We start from the raw sequence: 26,078 nt of genomic DNA on the forward strand, positions 1-26,078 counted from the left end.
TTTAAAAAAGTTTGAATAGAATTAAAATTTCATGATTGGCCTTTAATTTTGTAAAAACTTTATTGTATTAAAGTAAGGTGCACATGCAATTGGGTATGTGATTGGCAATGAAATGACAATCTTTGCACGGAATCAAAGTCAGCGCTTCTAAAATTTGCTTAATGCATAATTGGTTCCTACGTTTATATTTTATTTATCGATTATCATCATATACGGTGTCTAAATATAATTTAAGGACAGTTAAAAAATAATATAAGATGTAAAATAATAATTTTAAATTTTAAATGTGAAGCCAGTGCTTTTATAGTACAGTGATAATAGCCACATCATCTTGATAAGAAATTTCGTATTCGAATCTCACCCTCAACTTCCTATTATATAAAAACATTAGTGTGAATTTGTATAATAAAAAATAAGCACTACATGCCAATAAACTTACGATTTAGTTGTACTGGTCAAAGTAAACCTTTGTCTCTTTTTTTTTCTTCTAAATTCTACATTTATCTAACTCTATACTCTACGTGTTGACATTGTTTTTTGAGATGAATTTCAAATAGTAATTGTTTACTCTAAGCTATTTTCAATTAATTAATTAATTATATGTAATTGCATTATCATAATTATGTTATGCCATCATTTGATAATGGTAAGCAGAGACAGAGTCAACTTAAGGCCCCAGCTCAGTTATCTTTTCGAAGAATCTCTTTGGAAAAGTTGATTTTTTATATATATAAAAATGTCCTACTTTAAATTATTAAATTTATAACTTATTTTTTCAATTACAATTACTGTTACTTTATTTCTAATTTTTTTTTGAAATATTATAAAAATAAATTAAACCCACTCTAGCATAATTATATAAAATAACAATCTATATTAACAATATTAAACATAGCATAGTACAATAATATTTTAATAAATTATAATATTTTCTATCATTTTTTTAACAATAAAATATTTAAAAAATTAAATGAACAACTTAATTATAATTTTTTAAAAAATTAGCACAATTATTTTTCTAAACTATAATTAATAATTAAAGTCTAACATTTCTCTATATTGTAATAATTTCTAATATTTACTATCATAAGTAAAACAATAATTGAAAAAATTAAACGGACTCACCTCTTACAGTCCTCGAAAAAAAAAAATATCACATATACTGTAGTTTCTCCAAATATTCCGCACAATTTTTTTCCGTTTAACTATAAAAAATAATTTTTTTTGCTTCTCACACTCTATTTTATCTATCACAACCTATATTTCATCTATCTCTATAAACTCCATTTTTCTTTTACTGCTTTACAATAACCCTTCATGTTGAAGGGATTTTTCTTTTACTGCTTTACAATAACCCCTTCATGTTAAAGGGGTTATTTATAGCAAATGCGTCCCGCATTTCTCAAATGCGGAATGCATTTGTCACCGTTGGGAGCTGGCAGCTCCCAATGGCAAGATACCCTATCATGGCAGAGAATCTTACAGCGTTTCGCACTGCTTAATCAATTGATTATTAATTAATCAACTGATTAATGCGATTCGCATTGTGAGAATGCGGAACGCCAGGTGTTCCGCATTCCCACAATGCGGAATGCATAGATCCAGACATTCTTTTGGAATTAAATTCTAAAGAGGCACTGAATAAGAATTTTGGGTGCCTCATATATCAAAAACCGAAAGTAATAATATTAAAATATTGATAAATTTTTGGGTAGATTAAGTCCACCACGTCATCCGTGTATTGAGTTTATTATATTATAATACGTCATTAAAATAGTAGTAATATTATTGTAATTATATTACTATTCAAATATGTAAGTGATAATAAATTAAATTATAATAATACCACTATTTCAATGACGTGTCATAATATAATATGCTAGTATATAGATTACGTGGTAAGCTTAGTGTTTCTAAAAGTTAAATTAGAAATTCAATTTTGATTTGAGTTTGAAATATACACAAAATTGATACTCGCATTTGTCAAAGTCTCTCTTTTTATGATATGATCATTCATTAGACCTTTTATTCCTCTAATATTAGGCGGTGATTATTAGTGCTTTACATTTGGTTCAAACAAACTAAATCAAACTGGAAGTTCATTTTTAAAAATTAAATCGAATCTAACATGTAAGTTTATTTTTTAAAAATCGACTGAATCAGACTAGTTTGTTTAGTTGACTTTTTTAGTTCAATTTGTACTAAATTAAGTTGAATTAGAATAATTTTACCTTCAAAAGTTTATGTCAAATGGGATTTCTTTTTTGACAACTATGTCAAATAGAATTGAATCAAGTTTATTGCATACTCTTAACATAATGTTTATTCTTATTTTATTATATATATTATATATTCCATCACATATATAGATGAGAGAGACTGCAAGTTGATAGTATTGTAAAGATAGAGGTTGTTTATTATGCCATAAAATATCACATTAGTTTAGTTTATAAAAACATTCTTCCAACTCTTAAATTCCCTCTATCTTTCAATATTAACTCGCTTTGTAAAATTAAGAGCATAGCAAAAAATGGGACGTGCCCCCCAACCAGATTCAACTGATCAACAATATGATCAACCACCTCACTATCCACCACCACCACCACCACAACCTAACCATGCCTATGCCCCTCAACCACCTCATTATCCACCAGTACAAGCTCCTCCGTCTCGACCTCCACCTACTTATCCGCCGCAGCCTGTGCAGTTCCCGCCTCAGCCTGCAGCATACCCGCCACCGCAAGCTCAGCCTTTTCATCAGAACGCTTACCATGCACCTCAGCCACATGGAGCGTCGTTCCCTGTACAAAATAATGCCGGACAAGGGTACAATACGGTGGCGTCGCCATATAATCCGTCACCGGCGGCAGGGCAGGGGTTTCCATTTGCACAACAACAGTACAATGAGGGTTGGCGAACTGGGCTATTCGATTGCATGGATGATCCCATGAATGGTAATTATTTTTATAGTTCGGTAATTATTTTATAAAAAAAAAAATTTATATATTATAATTTTTTATTATTTAATAAATGTTTTGTAAAAAAGTTATAGTTCGATAATCTTAAAAATATTTAACTCTATATATGTTTGTTCGTTGGCATTTCAGCTGTGATTACAGCTTGTTTGCCATGCGTCACATTTGGGCAGGTTGCAGAAATCATTGACAATGGCCATACCTGTAAGTTCTTTCATATTTTTAACACTATAAGTCAACGCCTTTAAACACAAAATATAACACTACCCGCCATTTCTTCCATTTTCTATGGGTTAAAACACCCAATTGTATCAAATATTAATTCTATATTTCAATTTAGTACCAAAAGATTTTAATTCTTATCAAATAACTTTTTGTCTAAATTAATCTACTTTAAGTTTTTTTTTCCAGATCGAATTAATTTGATGTGTCTATAAGTTATAATAATATATTGTTATGTAAAGTGCCACATCATACGAGCTTGTAATCGAGTCGAGTCAACTCGCAAGCTATTGTGGATTAACTTGAAAAGTACTCGAAATCTAGTTGAGATCGAGTTCGAACTTCACAATGCTCAGTTTAATAAACTCGCAAGTCTAATCGATTTTTTTTTTATCTTTTATAATTATATTTTACAATAATATCTTTATTTTGTATATTAAAATTTGATTTTTTAGATAATAATATAAATTATCGAGTCGAGTTAGAGTCTCAAATATTTTGATGAGTTCAAACTGGAGCTCCTAAAATAAAACTCGATTGAGTAAGGTTCGAGCTTGAATTTCGCAGCGTTTCGACTTGACTCAACTCAGTTATACTCCAACCACATCAGATAACAACTGATATAACAATATATTCTAAAAAATGCTTCATTCGGTTGTCCTATCGCGTTAAAATACCGCGAGGTATCATTATATAAAACTAAAACTAAGTATTTAATACCATTTGATAAAAAAAATTGAAATTTTAGACTAAAAATTGGGTATCGTTCAAAGTTTTAAGGCTTAATGGCGAAGAAAACCCAAACCTTTACGACTTGTTGAAATTCAAAACAAATCTTTTAATTTTTACAATAATAGCCAAATTGCATTTTTTTGTTGCAATAATAGCCAAATTGCACTTTTAATGTGGACTCTTTTGAGTTTTTTTGCCACTTTTTGTGACTTTTAGTACAGTACTATACATTAAAAATTAATAATAGTCTAATATTTTAATTGCAAATAACAAGTTTGGCCACCAATTTGGCTATTATTGTAACAAAAAATGTAATTTGGCTATTATTGCAAAAATTAAAAGGCTTAGTTTAAATTGCAACAAGTCGTAAAAGTTTGGCTCTTTTTTTACCATTAAACCAAGTTTTAATCCATTATAGACAAACCAACCAGACTACGTAGAAATTAGAAACATTATGTATTGCAATTGGGCGAGCTTTTTTGTATATTTGAACTGAAGTGCCATAAAATGGACGCAGCATGCGCGACCAGCGGTCTGCTGTATGGTTTGGTGGCAGCGTTGATAGGGTGTCCATGCATAATGTCATGCAGCTACAGAACCAAGCTTAGGGCAAAGTATGGACTGATGGAGGCACCAGCACCGGACTGGCTCACTCATTGCTTTTGTGAATGGTGTGCTCTTTGTCAAGAATATAGAGAGCTTCACAACAGAGGCCTTGATCCTGCAATTGGTAAGACTTTTTACTCTGTTATTTTGTATTTTAAAAGGCCAATAACAAAGGGATGTGCATTTGGTTCAAATTGAATTAAACCAAAATCCCATCTATTTTAAGACAAAAAAAAAAAAAAAAATTTACAAATAATTATTTTATACAATTATCTCTAATTTCACTTTAATAAGGACTATTTAGGTTTAAAATGAGAATTATGGATCAGAAAATAGATTTAAATTGGAAAGTTAGATATATTTGTTTCAGTTTACAAAATAATGAACCAAAAAGTTTAAATTATATGTTAGGAATATATTTGATAAAATGGTATAAGTTGTGTGGATATAGAAAATCATTTTTTCCTAATTATAATATGACTTGCAGTATTTTATTTCAGTTGTAACTACATTTGATAAATTGAATTAATTAAATTTAATTTTACTCATGTGACAACTATTGAATGATTAAATGTATTTGCATTTGTCTCATCTTGATTCGATGGTAGGCAACTGATTAATTCAATTGCAATATTGATTGAACTATAATTGAAATAAATCATTCAAATTAAATAACAAAATTAATTTTTTTTAGTTAATTTTAATTAAAAAAAAATTAAAACTATAAGTGATTTGTTTAGACTTATATAAGTGGATACTTGCAGGATGGCAAGGGAATATGAACATGCAGCAGCAACAGCCTCAAGTGGCTATGATGCCTCCGGGGAACCAAAAAATGATGCATCAATAAATTTGTATAAAAAATGTTAAATTATTTTGCTTAATGGCAAAAAAAACCCAAACCTTTACGACTTGTTACAATTATATCCAAACCTTTTAATTTTTGTAATAAAATCCAAATTGCACTTTTTATGTGAATTTTTTTGAGTTTTTTGGCATTTTTTTGGACTTTTACTATATTATTATACATCAAAACATAATAATAGCCTAATATCTTAATTGAAAACAACAAGTTTAGCCATCAATTGGACTATTATTGCTACAAAAAATGCAATTTGGATATTATTGCAACAAAAAAATACAATTTGGATATTATTGCAAAAATTAAAAGGTTTGGATATAATTGCAATAAGTCGTAAAGGTTTGGGTTTTTTTTACCATTAGGCCAAATTATTTCTTCATTTTTATTTTTTAATTTTAAATTTTAAATTTGAGAGTTAATTCCAATTTCAAGACCAACCATTGATGGTGTAAGATTATAAATGTAGTTGGTATAGTGGGAGATGATTGTATTTTTCTAATTTTATGTTGTTCTTCCTGCTTGCCATCGGCTTTGTTAAAGAGACGAGAATAACTGCTCATCACAAATTGATAGTGTAATATCGCTTCTTCAATGATCTATAGTTAAACTTTTTCTCTAATTATTTTATAGCATCATTAATTCTTTTACAAATTAGTTCTTACCCCAAGACCTTAGAAAATTGTATCTCATTCTTACAATCATTTACTTTAAAAAATTGTATCTCATTATTACAATCATTTACCTTAGAAAAGTGTTTATCTCATATAACAGTTGTGCCATAATAGTTTTACAACAAGCCAGCGAATATTTGCGATAGAAAATCTTTAGTTATTACTTATTTTTTTTATCATTAAATATTAACACATGACTAACGCTTTATTGCCTAATTCCATGATTTACGAATGACGTGGCTCAATTATTGTGTTGTATAATTATCCATTATTTTGATTGTTGTTATATGTGTTTATACATCATCTTCATCACTATCACCACTATTTTCATCTCCATACATCCCATTTCCTACTCATACTTCGTCTAGTATTAGTCAATAACAGTATAGTATCCAATCCTCGCTGCTTGTTGATATCAAAGCAAACCGAAACTGTAAAACAAGCTACCCAATACTCTACCAGTGTTTTTTTATTCTTAATTATACTTAATATATGAATTAATAAACGCATATAAATGTACTAACAAACACATATAAACACTAATTATTTAATATTTAAATTAATCTTCAGATAAAAACATAAAAATAAAAGTAAAAATTTCAGCTTTTTAACTAACTAAATAGAACTTTTCAGTTCGGTGGTGTTTGCTCCAAGTTCTAAGTTCTGTCCGGTTAGGTTTGAAAATTTTGTAAACTTTAGTTAACTGGTTTTGGCCGAATACAAATCCACCGAGCGCCACTACCAGCCATCAATAATTCAGTATGTGTATCATTTCTCAATGAGCATCTACCTACTGCAAGGTGCCGTGACAAAACTTTGTATCAACATTTCAATATATAAATAAAAATGTATACAAGCACCCTTTTGTTTTATATATGATTTAACAATACAAATTATGGCTGCAAAAATAATTGACCCCAAGCAACATTGGATTTAAGCTTTAAATCATACACCAGTTTCTGTGGATTGATGATGCAAATTGGGAACACTGTACAGTGTAGATGCAACTTCTAGTCAAGCCGTAGCATTTGAAAGTTGAGAATACAAAGTGATGTAGGATATAATACAAAGTTAGATGTTGATTGTTGCTTCCCACAGCCTGAGAACACCATTACGACCACCACTGCATATTCTTTTCCTTTCCAGATCGGAGGCCACACATCTCACCTGCAAGCCAGTAATTGATGTGTGAGAGAAAAAAGGCCATTGAAATAAGCGAATAATTTTAACCTAACTTCAGCATTTTCACATAAAGGGCCTACTGTACCCAAAAGCCTCAAATAAACAAAAAAGAAGAGCATAACTAACGAGATTGGAAAACAAATAATGAAGTCTGATACGGCAGAACCACAGTTTTTTTCAATCCGCGCTTAACTGTTAATTCACCTCTAATTTTCCGGCAGCCCAAGCTTAGCCTACATGTAGCCCTAAATTCACCAGAAATTTACCTCTACTTTTAAAAAAATTCCGATCCCAGACAGGACTGGAGCCCACCCTAGCCTAAGGGTAGTGCCGCCCCTGCACCTAATATTTCAGGGATACAACTATTTATGCGGATTAGGAGTTTGGTTCGCTAATTGTCCATTTTTTCAGAGAGCATAAAAAGTTACATTATAGCACTGCTCTATGTAACTGTAATGATCAAAGAAAGCAGGCATAGGAAACTCACAAAAGATATATGTATAAACATAAGAAATTAAACAGCACCAGTGAGTATTATTTCAAAGAAACTATGCGACAATCATCACACAAAAACATAATTATAAAGAGATACAATGTACGAAGTGATCCATACCATAGCCACATTCTTTTGTGGCGTTCTATAAAGCTGCCACCCAGACATCTTTGAGCCAGCGCTAGAGAGACCACCTAATCTCTCTTGTGGTCGTTGGAACAGAGACATGGAATTGTCAGCAGCTCCTATTCCCAACCAGTGCTCCCCAGCATTTATAGACAATATTGAAGCAGCATGAATTGTTACATTCTTCACGCATCTTATTCCTCCTGATTCATGATATGCATATTTAAATGCCATTAGTGTCATTCAGAGAGGAGGGCCAGAGTAAACTCATGGATAAAATGAAAGGAATTACTCGTCATATCATACAGGACTCTATTAACAGACTTATCGAACTGATACTCATTAAGACAATAAAAGAGTCCAGCCAAGAGGGAGAGAAATTAACTTGAAACATAAGAGCATTTCCAATGGCGCTCTTTATTTTAAAGAGCATCTTTTGTAAAATAAAGAGGCTATTTTTATTTTTATTTTAGTCCAATAGACTCTCTAATATTTACTCTTTACACAGTTAAGAGTAAGATTACGGGCCAGTACCATTTCAAATTTTCAGTACAAGGAAAAAGACAATAAATAAGACACATTATCACAATAACAGGTTAAGAGAATATCATCTTTTAAATGTTTTTATCTCTTGATTGCAGAATAATTGAATAGCAAAAATCTGGTCCTATCTCAATAATATTTTCTGTTTATAAGGGAAAAAGTTCGAACACATTTGAAACTAAAAGAGGCAGCGCCCGCCAGTCAAGTTAGATAACCTTCATAATAAACAATGTAATTATGCTTTTAATACACGTAAATAACAAAAAAATCAAAATCCAATCTCTCCCTATCTTTCAATGAAGAAGAAAAAAAAAAATTAAACAATGAATGAACTGATTTTACCTTCCTCAATTTCCCAAAATCGTAGTAGCCCATCACTTGAACCTGTAAAAAGTATTCATATTTCAGAACACGTCTAAAAGTATTCTCATTTTCATTTTTACTTATTTTTAGTGTCCGCTCGGGAACTGAAGGCTGTAGTCCTCCCCCTATTCAAACCTATTTTGGTTCGAATCAATAAGAGCATCATTTTTTAAATTGAGTATTTAATCACAGGACTTCAACCATCCTGCTTGGGCTTATGGCATTGAGCCACTAAGCCAATATGGCCCTGAGACCAAGTTTCTTCCAAAACTAAGGAATAATAGGAACAGAAGAAACCAACCAAAAAAGAATTCAATACGCAACCTGTTATTATCCCTCGGTCAGACATAGAGTATTCGACACATAAAATTGGACCAGCATGGCATGCTAAAACAGCATCACATGTTCCTCGAGAAACGGACCACACTCTTGCCGTCCAATCATCACTACCAGTAACCAGTGTGTCTCCAACCATCCTAATTGACCTGCATAATGGATATATGTTTTACATCGGAAGAAGTTAAAAAAATCGAGAAAGAAGCAAATTATTATATTTCTTCAGCTTACCTAATCCATTTTGTATGCCCTAACAGCTTGTGCATTTGCCTACCAGATCGGATATCCCAGATGTTTGCTACCCTGGTGGTGCACATATTTATCACATTTACTCTCAGCTAATCAATTTAAAGAACAGAGAATCTGAAGTATATAGCAGAAAGTAATAAAAACATTTCAAATTACATACGCATCTCTGCCAGCAGCGGCCAAGATTCCAGTGGAATCGTCATATTCCATGCATAAGACTGCACTAGGGACACGGCCAACTGTTGCTACACAGGCATCAGTTCGAACATCCCACATCTTCACTGTTCCATCATGGGAAGACGTAAGGACACGTTCACCTGACAACATTCGGACACAGCTGACCTACAATATATTACTAGTTTAAATTACATAATCCCAATCATAGATACCTAAAATCATAGCAGGACAAGAAATTGTACTGAAAGTTTATTTGAATACACTCATAAATTTTTAACTGGATACAGTGGGAGATATGGGTATTACTAATTGCTGTTAAAATCGCAAGTTGACTCGTAAGATTTACGAGTTTATATCTCAGAATCATTCATAGGAGTTAATTTGTATATAAAATAAAAAATTTAGTAAAATCAAATTAAATTTGAGCGTTTATTTTGTAGATTGTTAAAAATTGAAGTAAAACTGTACAATTTTACGAGTTTACAAATATCAATTTCAGATTTTAAAACTTGAACTTTTTAATGAATTTTATAGCTCAAAAATCATGATTTTCTTTTAACCTATTATAACTATCTAAAAGAGTCTAGTTTTATAAGGAAAACCAAGAAAAAAATTATTTGCATGTATTCTTTTTTTAATCTAAATATAATATTCTTTAAATATTTTTTTCTACATAATCAATTTGTCATTTTGTATATGTGCTAATCTAATAGTTATATGAAGAGATGGATTAGCTAAAGTGGTAAGAGCGTCCCACCTAAGACCAATAGGTCTTGAATTCGAGTCACTATGGGAGTAAGAGTGAATCCTTTACTCCTCTTTAAAAAAGGAAAAAAAAAACTCTAATAGTTTTTGGTGAATTTCCTCTTTACTTGAAAAAGTAGTTTTTTTTGGTGGAATATTGCACAAGATTTGATTGAAATGAAATAGAAGGATAATAGAAATATTCACAAAACACAATTAAAACTATCAAATTAGTAAAACGAGAAATAAAAATACTTCAATGTTGTAATTTCTTGATCTTTCTTTCACTATTATGACCAATTAAGTAAATTAATGCTAGTCTATGTATGTTTGGAAATTAAATTCTCGATTTCTAAAGTTTCACGATTTTACGAGTCGGTTTAACAACATTGAGCATACTAACATGTTCATGGTTGCATTGCATATATGCATGCAGTACATAGGAGAATTTAGATGCATGCTTATCGTAACTTGGAAAATATGAAGAATACTAAACCTGTGCATTATGGCCCTTCAGCTCTTCCAGAAGCTGTGATGTTTGCTTATCCCATACAATGACAGACTGGTCATCAGATCCAGATACCACCTTTCCTCGATCGGAACTTATAGCCCGAACAGTTCTGCATAGATTAATGGAAGGGGCAAGGCAATAAAATGTATGGTGAACTCAGGCAAGAGTACTGATCATAGAGAAGTAGTATGAAAAAGCAGATGCTGAGTTTCATCCAAACAAACAAAAAAATTAGAAGGACCATTTACCTTGTGTGCCCTTTCAGAGTTGCCCGAAGTTCAGAACCACGAGTACTGGGATCCCAAATTTTGACCTGCATAATTTTTTTCCAGAAACATATAAACAGAACCCTTTTGCAACCTATAACAGAACACACAACAATGTTCTCCCCAAAGTCCAACATTCATAATCCAGGCTTAGAAATAAGAAGTTCGTGCATCAGCTACTCACGACTCCTAACATATGCATGTCAAGAAGAATATGGCTCATGCCAATTTCAAACTAGGCCACACAGACAGGAAGGTAGAGCAGTTTAAGGAAACCAAAACCTTGGGCTATGATCTAAGTCCCGTACAAATTATTTGAGAAAGTATCAAGTACGTAGTAGTCTTCACAGAGCCAAAGGAATATTGGTTCCAGTGAATTATTTGGTTAACAAAACTAAATTAGACTTAAAAAAATATTAAATTTCAGCTTCTTCAGGTTAGGGCGTTAGTCTGAGCCTTATCATCTTGGGTCTTGATTTTAGTCGACATCTTTTGGTCTAAAAATGGACTCCTAATCCCCAAAGCAGTTAACTTTTGTACTAGAAGTTGAAGTGCCATAAGGGCTAGATCAGGAACTTACAGGTTTAGGATTACTTTCGAATCTGTAAATACCCATTCATGTAATGCCTTATTCACCAAGTTCCATTCACATAGGTGCTGCTGTTAGTTTCAGTCATGTGATGCTCACGTGGCCTTCAAAGTGATGTCTAAGAAATTATATGCATTTGGAATGATTACATTTCTTTCCCTCTCTTGCTACTAACAATCAGAACTAGAATCCAAAAAGTAGTGGCAGAGTTCAACTAGACAGCTATTGAAGCATTGTCTTTTCCCTCCAAATTCAACCAAAATACTATATTTATGTACATAATCTAGAATCATATTACCCTACGTTGAAATTCCGATCTAAATACTTCCTGCTAGTTCAAATAATAATAATAATAAAACAGTACCAGGCCTGCAACCTATCTTAAGTCATTGCCCGTCAAATGGTGTCTAAATCTAAGCACTATATCTAAGGTTTCTGATGGCAAGCCAATCGAAATACAGGAATTATTCTTAATTTGCAAGAATAGTGCTGAAGAAACAATGAATCAGGTGTGCTGGTTTACCATACAATCTGTGCTTCCGCTGATAAAGAATCCAGCATCTTCACGATCACCGACCAGATCCCACACCTCTCTTCGTGTTACGCAATGTAAAGCAGTTATAGAACCACTGTGACCCCTGAGTACACGGACATTGGTCTGAATTTTCTTTTGCCCAGCAGCAGATAGATCTTGTTTCCGAGGAGTTCCATTATCATTTGCAGCTGCACCCCAGAAAGAGAAAGAATATGAGAACAAAGATAATGTCCTGGCAGATGCAACATTGAATACTCTGTAATAGAAGTTCAATTGTTATTAAAGGACAAACCTGAGGTGCCATCAGAAGTCCATTTACGAACACGAGTAAAAGAGTTAGATCTTGATGAGTCTCTGCTAAACATACTTTGAACCCAGCTCCTGCCGATAACAGAGGCCTCAGCAGGTTGCTGATTGTCATCGGTAACATCCTTTGGACGTGGGGATGACAATCCATGGAATGACAAAGATGGGGCCTTCACGGATGAGATTCCCCAGTAACCAATACGGAGTTGCTGGACGTGTGACAGAAATCCTCGAAGTTTAATCTGAAACAAGAACCAAAGTATATTACAATTGCATTACATTGCAACTGAAACGAATAAAGGGTTGCATTTTATTGATAACTTTAATTCTTATGGAATAAGTCATTCTTAAACCCCAAAACCTCATAGAACACGGCACTGATGTAATGTAATGTATGGACGAATAAAAATGAGGAGGAGAAGAAGAAAAAGTGACCAAGAAAACAAATAATTGCTTTAGATGCCAACATACATCTGATTATGTTTATTCTTGCAGAGAAGTATGAGCTAAACGATTGGGCAATTCACCAACTATAAATGCTATTAATTAGAAAATGGACATAACAATCATCATTTAAAATAAGAACAAAGATTCAGACTACAATCTTTATCAAAAAAAAAAAAGATTCAGAATACGATCTTTATCAAAAAAAAAAAAAAATCAGACTACAATATCAAGAGATCAAGACAGCATGACTCGAATCTGCTGTGAACATGCACATTGGTCAATTTATAAAAGAAGGGACATACTTAAAAAAATTCAGGTTATAAATTGTCTCAATTCTCAGATGATTGCACCAAAAACTAGAGTTTCCTTGGAATTCTGTTAAAGAATTAATACACTTGATATAGCAACAATGAAATCGAGCAAGCCAAGTTTTTTCACAAGAAAATGAAAAGAAGGGGGAAATTCCATCATGGAGGACAGGAAATCCTCTAGTAAAATCCATAAACAAAAGGAAATTACAAGGGGTAAAACAGCTATAGAGGCAATGCCGTCAAATTAAGCTGCAAAATACTAGAAACAAATAAATGAGTACAAAGTTACTTATAGAACACCAGAGCAATTACGCCTCTAGCAATCAATTGCTGATGTCACAGAACTGCAGCTAGAGAAGTATCATGAGGACACAAAATTTATTCATCTTCTATCTTTGAGACACACCTCAATCAATTTTTATTAGCAGCACTGATACCTTTTAATGGGAGCTTATAACCATTCACAGGCTTCTTACTTTGTTCAGCTAAACTAACATCCAGTGAAGGAAATACCAAAAGTTATTGAATCGGATACAGTATCGAGATCAAATAAATCATCATTAATGCAGGTAAATGATAAATTGTACCGAAGACTAAACCCCAAGAAAAAGAAATAGGCCTTGTTACAAAGAAAATCTATAAGAAACCTGCATCTACATGCTTAGACTGAAGCAAGCTGTACAATGCTTCAGTATAAACTTCAAATATTACCATAAATAAATAATGAAGAACTAACTCACCAGCTGCTTGTAACCAATGTTGTTCCTCTCTGCTATAGTCTCAACCATGTACCAAGCATCAGTATCAGGCAGCCCCAATCCGGCCTTAATAATAGCATAAAACAAGATAAAAACTGGAAATGTTTAGTAGGAAAGAGATCAGATGACATAGGAAAAAGTGAAAAACAAAGAGCACCACCATGTGGGAAGCCACCAAAATTAGCTGCGTAGTGACTAAAGCTGCATAATTGGCCGACCTGTAAGAAAAATAGACGAGCATCAAGTTAACAGCTAAGCGTTAAATTTATAGATCAGCAACTTTTCACAGTAAAGAGCTCCATCAAATCTATATTTACAGAGAGAAAGCAGTTATGTTCATATGTAGTTTTTAAATTGAGGGTTTCTTAAAAAAGAAAAGAAACCTAAATGTCAGTTTTTTCACTCAGATGTCCAAGTCTTTATGTATCTTTTAATTGGTTCATCTTAAGATATACACCTGCAAAACATTATTTCCAGAAAATGGAATGGATAATTCTACAAGGAAGCTCTCGGTAGTAGGATGCTAAGAGTGGCTGTCTCTCCTAGATAATTTTTAACATTTCGCTTATTTGGAATCATATAATGCAAATCTAACACCAGAAATGACACAGATGATGTTTTTTTATGCATATCAAATTTAAGGTGCAAGGTTTAGAAGTTACGTATTGTTAATTGTTAGCTGTCCAACATTAACCCACACTATCAAATAAACTATGGATGATACATATACATTATTTGACCTCCGCCTACTATTGCAGATTTAGGAATGCAAAATGTAAGGGGTGAAATTACTACATTACTCTTTTTTACTTGAACAACATGGACAAATACAAGGAACTCTTTATTTGACCAGGAGAGCAGTACTCTTTTTTACTTGAACAACATGGACAAATACAAGGAACTCTTTGTTTGACCAGGAGAGCAAAAAATACAGTGTGAAGAAATGCGTGTAAACAAATAAAGAGAGTTTAGTGAGTGCCTATGTTTATAACAGAATGCAATCTTACTTGCTTAATGAATGCTCCATTAGATGGTCGAAGTAGCCTTCCCAGAACCTACAGCCCGAAAGGAGAAATGGGATCAAATCAACCACTTAGAAAACCAAAATATCTGAAAAATCTAAGATTGAAAACTGAGTGACATCTCTTGCATAGCAAAAGCGACAGACAGCTGGGTAAAACTGAAAACTGAGTAATGATATAAAATGAAGTCCTGCAAAAGTTTTTTTACCAAATAGCACATACCGTAGCTCCTCCCAAATGGACAGAGAAATGAGATGGCGCTGAACATAGTCAGGAACATTATTAGCATCCTTTTTATACATCTCAGCAGATACTTCAAGCGCATCTCTAATTGTAGACACGTCATTCCGGGATGTTGCACGACTAATCGCTGTTTTAAGCTGTGCAAAAATAAAGCTTTGGGGATTAAGACAGAAAAGATGAAAGCGGTGCACAAGTGAAAAAGGTTCAAAAGGTAATTGAACTCTAAGCAGGGAGAACAGAAAGTATTCACAAAATTAAATTTGATCACAAAAATTCAATTCGAAAACTATTACTAAAGAGATTACAAATTCCCATCTTTTATATCTCAGAATTTCAACCAACTTGCATACCAATTCTTTCACAGCGATAAACTGTTCATCAGTCAGCTGACATTGCCATCCCTGCAAGCGTAAATGCAGTCAAAAGTTAGATCAACCCTGGACATAATAAGTAATCTATGTTCACGCCTGTCATGATCACATACTGAGTGAATATGCTCCCTTATACACTCAACAAACCCGCTGCCACCAATTCCCTCTGCATCTGACTCAATGAGAGCTGCAACACCAAAAACATAGACTTGTTGATCTGCCTTAACTCTTGTGAAAAAAAAAACTAATCTCACAGCAGTAAACAGAAGATTTATGGCCTATTTGTTAACAGAAGATTGAGCTGTTGTATAGAAGTACCAAGGATTGTGCCATATTCAAATGAAGAAAGTGGATCATCAGTAGCTCCCAGTTTCAAAAGGCGCAACCACAAACCCTGTGTAAGGATAAAATAAAAATAGTCAAAACCAGAAAAACATGATTAATGATTATAAAAATAGATAAAATCTATACAAATAAACCATCAATTAGTTTTACTTTAACCAGAAAGTTATTTTTATTGACAAATTCTCCTATGCACCCAAAATCCAAAAATTGCTATAAAGTACTCAGAAATATTTCCCACGTAATCAAAAGGTTCATTTCCAACAGTGTAAAATGAAAATCCTAGATATAACCAGTCAATAACATCCACAGAGAAAGAACACCATGAGAAAGTTGTACCTGCAGCTTAACTTTGATGTCCAAAACCATGAGCTCCCTTTCTGCCTGTATAATATTTGAAATAATATTTACAGATAATGCTAAACTTCAATTATAGAACTACTATTGCAAAGCTTTCATGGTACAAAGAACTTACAGCTCTCTCCATTGGACTAAGAGAGTCCTTACCAACTTGCACAGACGGTGAGCTGGTCAAGAAACAAGATAAATTAGGGAAGGTATTAGGGAACTGACACCAAATCATGAGGACTAGGAAAGGTACATAGCTCAGCAGGAAACAAACAACATAACTTATCAATACAAATTACCTAGGAGCATGCTTTATGTATTCAAATGCTCCACTTGCTGCTGCAAGAATCTGTTTTCTCTTCTCCTCTTGCTCTTCAGATCTAATGTTTGCAGGAAACCTATCATATGTATATTTGGCACCTGATCCTGAAGAACCAAAGACAGTATGACATTAATTGAAATGAACAGGCCATGAAATTTACCATAAAGAACACAATACCAGAATGTGATTGGTTCCATTTAAATAAATAAACATGATCAACAATCAGAAGACCTCAACTTTACCTGACGTTCCCACATCTTGATCTGATATAGTGATAATCTCAGGCTCTATCAACGATGAAGGTAGAATCGAAGTAGGATTTTGACCCCTTCCAATTGCATCTTGCAACTTATCGAGAAGATTAAGACTATTCTCATCAGAACCCACACCTCTCTCTAGGTAATCTAAGAAACCATGAGAGTCTAAAAATTGTGTTATCTGCAAACATAAAACAAAGCAATGATTACAAAGAGAACATAATAAAACAGAGCATAAATAAAATTGCGGGAATAGACAAAGGATCTAACATATAACTCCACAGTCACACAGCTGCTTAAAGTGCTAAAGACCCAAAGAAATCATGAATCTGGTGTTTTCTCACCTTTCAGGAAACATTTTAATTTTGTCAATCTTAAAAAGATTTAAAAAGTTGATTCCAGTTTAGCCAATTGGTCAGAATTGGAGAGTAGAATATAGTTTTTAATTGGTTCACCAGAAATAAATTTTGAATTTTTTAACTTTTTTCTCATCTCCTTTCTCCATTTCTCCCCATCTCTGCTCATACCTCTTTCTCGGCTCATACCTCTTTCACTTTCTTTCCCTTGCCAATTTTCATCTCTCTCCTTACTTGCACGGATAAAGCACAACCATGGAGTTCCCATTCTTCTGATAGGTAACAAGCAAATTCCATCAACTACTGCCTTGCTTTGTAGATAGACAGAAGAATAATTTCTGAAGCCACACAAAGCAGCCAATCACCAGGGAAGGGGAGGACCCTATCTCTCTCTCAAATTCCACAAATTAAACTAAAATTGCCAAAACTAAAAAGGCACATTGAACGAGAAAAAAGTTGGATATTGTTGTCATTATAACACTGATTAAATTTAGCAAATCAAGACATCAGAAGTAGTCATTATAACACTGATTAAATTTACCAAATCAAGACATCAGAACCAGGCAATCAAGAAGAATATAAAATCACCATGGAATCTGGTGGCTGATTTGTCGACCGAGAACGCTTCTTCAGGAATGCTTGTGTGTTGAAAGCCTGAGTTGCACTATTTTCCTGAAATTCATTCAGAAAAATAAATACTAAGGAGACTAAAGAGTAAAAGTTTTACAAACCAGATCTAAATCGAAAAAAGAACAAGACATACAACAAAATTGCGGTAGCCACCTAAAATTGATGCAAAGAACTTGAAGAATATTAACCTGCACATCAAAGACAAATGCGATGGTAAGTACTAAACTGAAACCAAGATATAGGACAGACTCTGCATGTTTTCCGTCAATGCAGCATTCACATAAATGAAAAAAAAATGAGCACCGACGCATTTGAAGGAAAGCAATTAGTACTTCATAAAAATTTGATGCTCATCCAAGTATCACCTAAGTTGGAGGTCATGATCTTCTCCCCAGGGCTTGTTGCAATTTTTTGAATGTTGCTCAGCTAAACTAAAGACTCCAGCCTTCATTTGATCAATCTCCATAACATTAGGAAACAAAAACTTCAATAGCTCACCCCGCAAAGAACTTAATTCGGGCTCTGGGATAGGGGGTATTTCCTCTGTAGTGGTAATTCGGTTATACTCAAGGTCTACAATAACCACCTACAATTGAAAAAGAATTAAAAAATCAAAAAGAAAATGGATTTATAATAAATGCACGGAATTTAATCTCCTTAAAGAAAAAAGAATAGTTGCAAGCGTGTGCATCTATGTCTCAGAAATGTTAACCTATTAACTGATGCAGCTCAAAGTAAGCCATTGTGATCGATTGATTATAGAATTCAAAAGTTAAAATAAAAAGAGGAAAATGATCTTTGGACTTTGAACAATCAAAGTATATGCCAGAAGACAAAAACAATGTAGCAATTTGCTATCAAGATTAGGTAGAAGTTTAACCCCTAAAAAGCCATATATTCAACATGATTTGAGAAAAGAGAGCAGCATTATCTATATGTTCACAACTAACTATGCTATACTGCCTTGCGATGATAAACAAGCAAGAAAAACAAATGCAACTGGTATCCAGGACAGATGCACTCATTGGTCAAACAAATAAAACCCCATTCACAAAAAATTATAGAAACAAATATATAAAGGATTATTTGCATATAAATCCCAACCTTTCGCATTTGAGCGATTTAAGCAGAATGTTTGAAAGTTGGCATAAAAAACCTAACCTTTTACTTTTCTGCCATTTTACAGCACCAGTGCATTTTTTCTTCACCAAACGATGTCGTTTTGACAGTTTTCGATGACTTAAACGACATCATACAATGACTTTGGACTGTAAATTGCCAAAAAAATGAAAGGTTATGCTCTTTTATGCCAAGTTTTAAACGTTGTGCTTATATCGCTACAAATGCAGTTGGGATTTTATATATAAATAAACCACTAAACAAACAAATGTAAGACAGCATAAAACCAAATAACACGTATTTAAAGATGAAGATGCAAACAAAACAAGCAAATATCAGCGCCATTTAATTGATAAATTGAAGTCATATGCTTTGAATGATAAACTACCATGATTTGAAATACAGACTTCAATTTTTTAGGTCGTTACCAATGTCAGTAGTTGATGATTATACAATTCGAACAATTTTGAATTCAACTAAAAAAAATAGATAAATCACTTTGATTACCGTTTTTCCTAGAATGAATAAATAATAAAATTTAATGTGAGAAAATCATAAATACAAAGAAGCATCTATAAATGCAGATAGCTTATCTCCAACAGCTATTTCCAACCCCATGCATTTCACTAGTCCCAGACAAAAGTGAGTGAAACAGGAACCCATTAGAGACAAATCTAAGGTATAATTGCTATTATTTGATAGGGAGAGAAACAGGTGCCGCCAGCCAGGCAAGCCAGCGAAAACCAAAAGAAAAAGCAGGTCGATTAATTAGAATTGTAATATTTTCCTTTTTAAAACAATATTCACATCATTTTTTAAAATTACATTCTCGTCTCTGAGAATTTAAAAAGAAAAAACCGTTAACCATAATGTTAAAATCGTTGAACCACCTAAGTGTTTAACTGTTAATTTCAAAATGGTTTTAGTTTCCAGAATCCATATCTGATAATTTCAACTTTCATCATATGAAGGCTTGCTTGTAAAATGTAATTATATAATTGATGCTAACCCTAAAGGGACAGATACAAAAAGAATATTAGAATGACAACAAGCAACAATTGCAATGCCTAAATCATGGTACAACAACTTTGCTTTCTTTAATAGAAAAGGCTTTGCTATTTCCAAAAGTATAATACAATTTGCACCAAGTCTCATAGTGTATTTGAGGAAGGAGACCCAAATTAAACACAGGTTTTCCAAAATTGTAACTGTTGTCGTTTGCTGAAGAAAGAGACTACTTCCGCTAAACAAAAGATGCAATACACAATGCCAATTCAAAGCAATATTAACAAGCATATAAGCAAGTATGTTCAAGGAGTGCCAAAATTTAAGCAGAAAACTTACGCCATCCATAGCAAGAAGAGACGTATCAACATCTGAATGGAGACCCATCATGTATGGTGTAGGAGCATCAATATAGTCTACTCCACTGAAAAATAGTAATGGAATGTAGACATGCTTCAGCACAACAAAGACAAAACAATTAGATAACAGTGGAATATAAGGACAATATTAGCCTATGCAGTGTGAAACCTGAGGCAATTTCCAGAACTAGAATAAGAAATGAACAGCATAATGATGCTAAGAAAGATATTGTATTCTAATTGGATAGCACTGCAATTTTCTTCCAGAGATAATTTACCTGCCATCTGAAAGGATAAAGTAAATGGCAAATGGCCTCTGATACTAGAGTTAAGATCGAGTACCTGCAAACAGACAAGGTACAGTAAAATTATCATTTTCGCACATAACGAGAGCAAAGGCTATCTATAATGTTATTATGTTACAATTACAATAATGATGATGAACCTAGATGTCAAAAGAAGAACACTTAAAATATATCTCTACAAATCACTTATGGTCATTATTATTGCTTTTTCACCATTATTCATCTCACAGAAGTCTAATGCAACTTAAAATATAACACAAAACACAAGAACAAAAGCAAAAGGTATTTAGAGCTAAAGAAATTTTAGTAAAGGGAAGATGAAAAAACGAGTTTGATGAATATTTTTTTACCGTAGCTCATGTAAATTTTTTTGCAGGATATAATGGAATATGGCTATCTATTAATATATATGTTTAAATATCTAAGAAAGATACCAGTTACAGACCAACTGAAACACAAATAAATAGCAAAATGACGCCAATGTTAATTCTTCTTATTAGAAAGGCCAAACTATTTTTAAATCCAAACTTTTGCGTCTTTTTTCAATTACAACCAAATCTTTTAATTTTTAGAATTATATCCAATTTGAAAGGTTTTTTACAATTATCTCCAAAACTTTGAAATTCAATTTTTAAATCCAAACCTTTGCGCCTTTAATCAATTGCGACCAAGCTTTCATACTAACTCAAGAAGTTAGATAACATTTTTAAAATTTGGTTGTAATTGATAAAGGATGCAATGATTTCAATTTAAAAAATAAACTTAAAGTTTTGGAGTTTGGACAGTTTGATCGCAATTGATAAAAGATACAAGGATTTGAATAATTTTTGCTACTATAAATAATAATAATACTATTGGTGAAGCTTCACCTAATAGCATGAACTTTTGGCTTAATTGGTTTTTTGACATAGTAAAGAGCATCTATGATTGAAAGGTCTAGAATTTCATATTTGGCAGCCTTCACTTAACTTATTAAATGTACAAGGTAAAATGGGTCTGCACATGTTCATGAATCAAATCCAGGACATTTTCAAAATAATAATACTAATTGTTGGAGCTTCGCCGAGAAGCTTGAACTTTTAGGTGAACTAATTATTTGATATGGTATCAAAGTCTCTATCATTGAAAGATTAAGAGTTTGATTCTTGGCAATCCTATTTGATTAATTAAATGAATAAGGTAAAGTGGTAATGTACTTGTTCATGCTTCCAGTCCAACAGACATTCGCATGCGGATGCGTTAAATATAATATTATAGTTGGAGTCTCGTCTAAGCTTTTAACTTTTGTGTGAAGTGGCTATTTAACACTTTTAATAAACCAATTTAACTAAATTTTGACCCCTAACCGAATGGATCAACTCGAAAATTATGGTTCAATTCAGTTAAATCCGGACAAATATCAAAATCTTAAATCTGCCCACAAAGATAATTATGTCTAAGTGGCAAACGCATACAATACTCTCACTTTGATCATGGGTCAAGTCTCCTGGGCTGTAAATTTGTTTTTTTCTTCTATTATTTATAATATAAAAATGAGACAAGTAGATGTAAGGATTTGAACCCACGTCTTTTAGGTGATAACAAAGGCAATTGAACATTATGACAAAAAAAAATTGTCATATTTTTAAATATATATATTATTTCGACTGGTTTGGTTAACTCAATTTGAATAATCAAAATCAAAAAATCAAACTAAATATTATTCGGATATTATTGTTCGATCAATTCCGTTTGATTCGGTAGATTAATTCGGTTTTGACCGAATACTGCATACCCCTAGCTATAATACATGAACTATCTTTCTCCATTCCAAATAATTAACGTTACATCTTTGAAAAGATGAAGAGCCATTATAGCATCTTGAACTGTTTTCTATGTTATTTTAAGTCTATCTCTACCTTCCCTCACGCTATCTACCATAACATAGTTCAACCCTTTCTAATAAGAACATAAGTAGAGCTACAAGTGGCCAAACCATCAAAATCTAAACTCCTCTTCTTGCAATCAATTAGAAAATACAAAAATTTAAACCAATCATTAGATAGAGGTGATTTATTGTATCATGTATGCCTAAAACAAACTGAACTAGTAATCAGATTAAAGGCATAGCCATCTCCATGTATAGTGGCATTCGCAAAAACAAAATGATAGTAAGCTATATATAGTAACTTCTTTCAAACAGTTATTAACTGGCAGAGGTCAAAGGTTAGAAGTGATACTTATTTGATCGAAGTAAAATCCGCCTCTCAAGCAACACAGCAGTAAAAAATTTGATCAAGTTGTCAACATCCAAGCATTGTACCAGTGGCTGAAATGATATCTGCATTGATTAAATTGACATTAGTCTACAGTATAACCATGTTTTTAGCAAACATTGTCCAAAAAATACAATTGGGAATAGCAGCTTGCAACAAACAGAATAAAGAAGAGAGAGATGGTCATACATCAGCATGAGGGAGTCCATCTTTTGGTGGAGCCTCCACAGAGAGCAAACAATTCTCAATAGCAAACAAGACTCGTTCCCTTCCAGGTGTAGGCAAAGGTACATTGGACACCATGTATGCTATAACATCCCATAACTGCTTACTGAATTTCTTGCAGAAGCAACAACATTAGGGAACAGATACAGTACCATGGATTTCCATTATTTTGAATATGAAGATAAACTTAGTTAATATAAAATTGCGAATCCAATTAAAAGTTAACATGGTCATATGAGACTCAATAAACATGAGTTTAAGGAATACTAAGTAAACCAATTTATTGAATCCACCTTAAGGGATTCTTACCTGCTCCCACTGGAGGAAAAACAAAGTGCAAATATCTCTTCTAGTGCATTACGGAGAACACGGAAACTAGGTGACCGTGAAACAAGACATATACATTTGTCCGCATAGGAATTAGCTGGTATACGATAAGCTTCAGCAATATCCTCACTAACTGGATCTCGAAAAGCAATGCAACTAACATAAATTTTTGATCCGTCACCCTCTGCAGAACAAGTTCACATTAAAAAAGAACCCGTAAGGACATTTTGCAGTAAAATAAAGTAATCAAACTAATTCAGAGTCAGACACCCTTCAAAAAAAAAAATCAATCTAGTCAACTAAACCAAATATTAATCCTGAAACATTTTCCATCAGCTTGATTTTGCAATTTCTCCATTTTAAACGCTTTTCCAATGCATCTAATATATAGGAAATGAAGCTATTCAGAAGTGAACGGACCAAAGAGTATCTACTAGTGAAGCCTCCAACAGCAATTACTCAACAACCAGTGTTTCACCATATTTCGAGAGCAATAACCCCACATATCAGCCAAGAATAGCCTATTTTACCCAACAATGCAGTTAAGAGAGATAAATTTTTAAACTAAATATGGAGTAAATCTCCGTTATATCCAACAATTTCCTTTTTCTTCTACAATATTTGATGAGGATATTGTGCTAGAATATTCTAAACCAGGAAAATGGGGTTATCTAGTAAGCTAAGACTTATCCAATCACATCCACACTTGTTTATTATCAAACACAGCATAGCCGACTTACATTCTAAGCTCTAAGCTTATAAAAAAATAAGTCAGTACTAACACAAATGAAACTAGGTAACATAAATAGACGAAAATTTAATATATATATACACACATACTTCAATTCACATTTCAAATTCTCTTCTTCTATTAAAATCTAAACATCACCATAACTGCCTAATACTGTATATGCTTAGCAAAACACAATAACAAAATTTAAAACTAAAAAAAACTAAAAAAAAATGATACCAGTTAAAACAATAGGATAGCTCCGAGGAAAGCTAGAAGTGTCATTAAGATCAAATCCAGACGAATAAAACTCTACGCCAGCCGGAAGAACACACTGCCATTAAAAGTTAACCAAAATCAGATCTGTTAATCAAAATTACTTCAAGAAAACGCGTTAAAATTAAATCAAAACATACAGTGGGAAGCTGAGGCGGCGGCGGAGGATAAAGAGAGTGATTATCAGGCGGATATTGATCAAGAAGAGAAGGCAAATACATTACTCCCGATGTTCCATGATATCCTTTGTTTCCATCTAGGGTTCTTAGCTCTGGTCCTACTCCACACATCACGAAATACTCGAAGATCCGCGCCATTGTCGATTACTTGAATTTTTTTTCTATAATTTTACAACTGATTTACTGGAACAGCGAGGTGTGAGATTTGATCATTGTGTTCTGTTTGCGATTTGGGATTTTTTTGAGAATGTGAGAATTTCTGATGAGTTTTAGTGTTGTTATTTTGGGCTGATGATGATGAACTGTTCTTTTTTAGGGGATGAAATGAAGGTCGCCAATGGCGACGATGACTTGACGAATAAAATCTGGAATCCCGTCTGAATAAAATCTGAAACGATTTATGGAACTGCTGTACATTTTGGTTATACTTTTTTGTTAGTTTTTTCTTCTGTTAATTTTTGAACAAATGATCATTTTACCCCCGAACTTGGCGCAAAGTATCAAAAACGTCTAAATTAGCAAAAAGGATCATTTTTATCCTGAATTTGTCAAATTTGGTATAAAAACCCCCCTCCCCACTCTCACCTAAGAGTGAGGCACACTCTTTGGTTTTAGAGGTGATTTTTTTTCCTAGGTGGTTTTTAATGGTGAAATATTTAAAATGATCCTAATTTTTTTAATATTTTATAAATTAGTCCCTAATAATTAAAAAAAACAATTTAATTTTAAAACCTTATACATCAAAACTAAATTAACTAAAAATATGAAGGACTTTTTCGTACTTTTTACAAAATAATTTTAATTTTTATTAAATTATAATCAGCAGCTGCCGGAAATCTTTTCCGGCAGCTACTGAGTTGGTCTCTGAGAGACGAACTTACAGAGACGACCTGAGTTCGTCTCTGTGAGACGAACCGACTCGAACCCAGATCTGGGTTCGCCGGAGAAATTGAGATGGATGGCGGGTGGATTTCGGGCGGTTGTTGTTGGATTTGGGCGGTGGTTGATGAATTTTGGGTGGTGGTTGGTAGAGGTGGAGGAAGACGGATAGCGGCGGCGGTGGTGTAAAAAAAACCGATGAATTTATCGTTTAATTAAAATAGATTAATTAGGGTTAAATATTTAATTAGATTAAGTTAATTAGGGTTAATTAGAGTAAAATTAAAATCTTACTCTCCAATTAGGGTGCCACATCAGTATAGGGGTGTTTTTGAAACGGTTTTGCTAAGTTCAGAATAAAAGTGATACGATTTTGCTAATTTGGGTGTTTTTGATACTTTGTGCCAAGTTCGGGGGGTAAAGTGATCCTTTGTTCGTTAATTTTTTAGCCAAAAAATATAGAACAACCACTCTACTTTTTGTATTGGAATACATATAAGCCTATATAAAAGAAAGTGCATATT

The 26,078-nt window shown here is 33.0% G+C and overlaps 2 protein-coding genes across 2 annotated transcripts; one reads left to right on the forward strand and one right to left on the reverse strand.

The window, feature by feature from the left end:
• Positions 1–2,401: 2,401 nt before the first annotated feature.
• Positions 2,402–6,016, forward strand: LOC126688093 (protein PLANT CADMIUM RESISTANCE 4-like). Its single transcript, XM_050382671.2, has 4 exons — positions 2,402–2,954; positions 3,108–3,179; positions 4,447–4,659; positions 5,300–6,016. The coding sequence occupies exons 1-4, from the start codon at positions 2,531–2,533 to the stop codon at positions 5,383–5,385; spliced, it is 795 nt and encodes a 264-aa protein (XP_050238628.1). The 5' UTR covers positions 2,402–2,530; the 3' UTR covers positions 5,386–6,016.
• An 858-nt stretch (positions 6,017–6,874) lies between these two features.
• Positions 6,875–25,055, reverse strand: LOC126686352 (DENN domain and WD repeat-containing protein SCD1). The gene is made up of 31 exons (XM_050380390.2): positions 24,637–25,055; positions 24,461–24,554; positions 23,473–23,674; positions 23,128–23,269; positions 22,903–23,003; positions 20,657–20,720; positions 20,359–20,472; positions 18,261–18,481; positions 18,029–18,083; positions 17,854–17,937; positions 16,895–17,090; positions 16,630–16,756; positions 16,458–16,509; positions 16,322–16,366; positions 15,959–16,034; positions 15,754–15,827; positions 15,620–15,670; positions 15,249–15,406; positions 15,012–15,059; positions 14,165–14,222; positions 13,987–14,070; positions 12,475–12,730; positions 12,171–12,370; positions 11,041–11,105; positions 10,778–10,901; positions 9,521–9,702; positions 9,343–9,414; positions 9,100–9,260; positions 8,755–8,796; positions 7,864–8,072; positions 6,875–7,235 (listed from the first exon to the last, which is right to left on the reverse strand). The coding sequence occupies exons 1-31, from the start codon at positions 24,811–24,813 to the stop codon at positions 7,140–7,142; spliced, it is 3,630 nt and encodes a 1,209-aa protein (XP_050236347.1). The 5' UTR covers positions 24,814–25,055; the 3' UTR covers positions 6,875–7,139.
• Between the last annotated feature and the right edge of the window lie 1,023 nt (positions 25,056–26,078).

Source organism: Mercurialis annua, linkage group LG6 (assembly GCF_937616625.2).
Source record: "Mercurialis annua linkage group LG6, ddMerAnnu1.2, whole genome shotgun sequence".
Taxonomy (NCBI): Eukaryota; Viridiplantae; Streptophyta; class Magnoliopsida; order Malpighiales; family Euphorbiaceae; genus Mercurialis; species Mercurialis annua.

Coding starts and splice junctions, on each gene's coding strand:
- LOC126686352 (XM_050380390.2), bottom strand. CDS start 24,813: ATGGCGCGGATCTTCGAGTATTTCGTGATGTGTGGAGTAGGACCAGAG. Junction 23,675..24,460: donor CTATCCTATTGTTTTAACTG/GTATCATTTTTT, acceptor CTTGTTCTGCAG/AGGGTGACGGATCAAAAATT. Junction 7,236..7,863: donor CACAAAAGAATGTGGCTATG/GTATGGATCACT, acceptor ACTGGCTTGCAG/GTGAGATGTGTGGCCTCCGA.
- LOC126688093 (XM_050382671.2), top strand. CDS start 2,531: ATGGGACGTGCCCCCCAACCAGATTCAACTGATCAACAATATGATCAA. Junction 2,955..3,107: donor CATGGATGATCCCATGAATG/GTAATTATTTTT, acceptor TTGGCATTTCAG/CTGTGATTACAGCTTGTTTG. Junction 3,180..4,446: donor CATTGACAATGGCCATACCT/GTAAGTTCTTTC, acceptor AAATGGACGCAG/CATGCGCGACCAGCGGTCTG.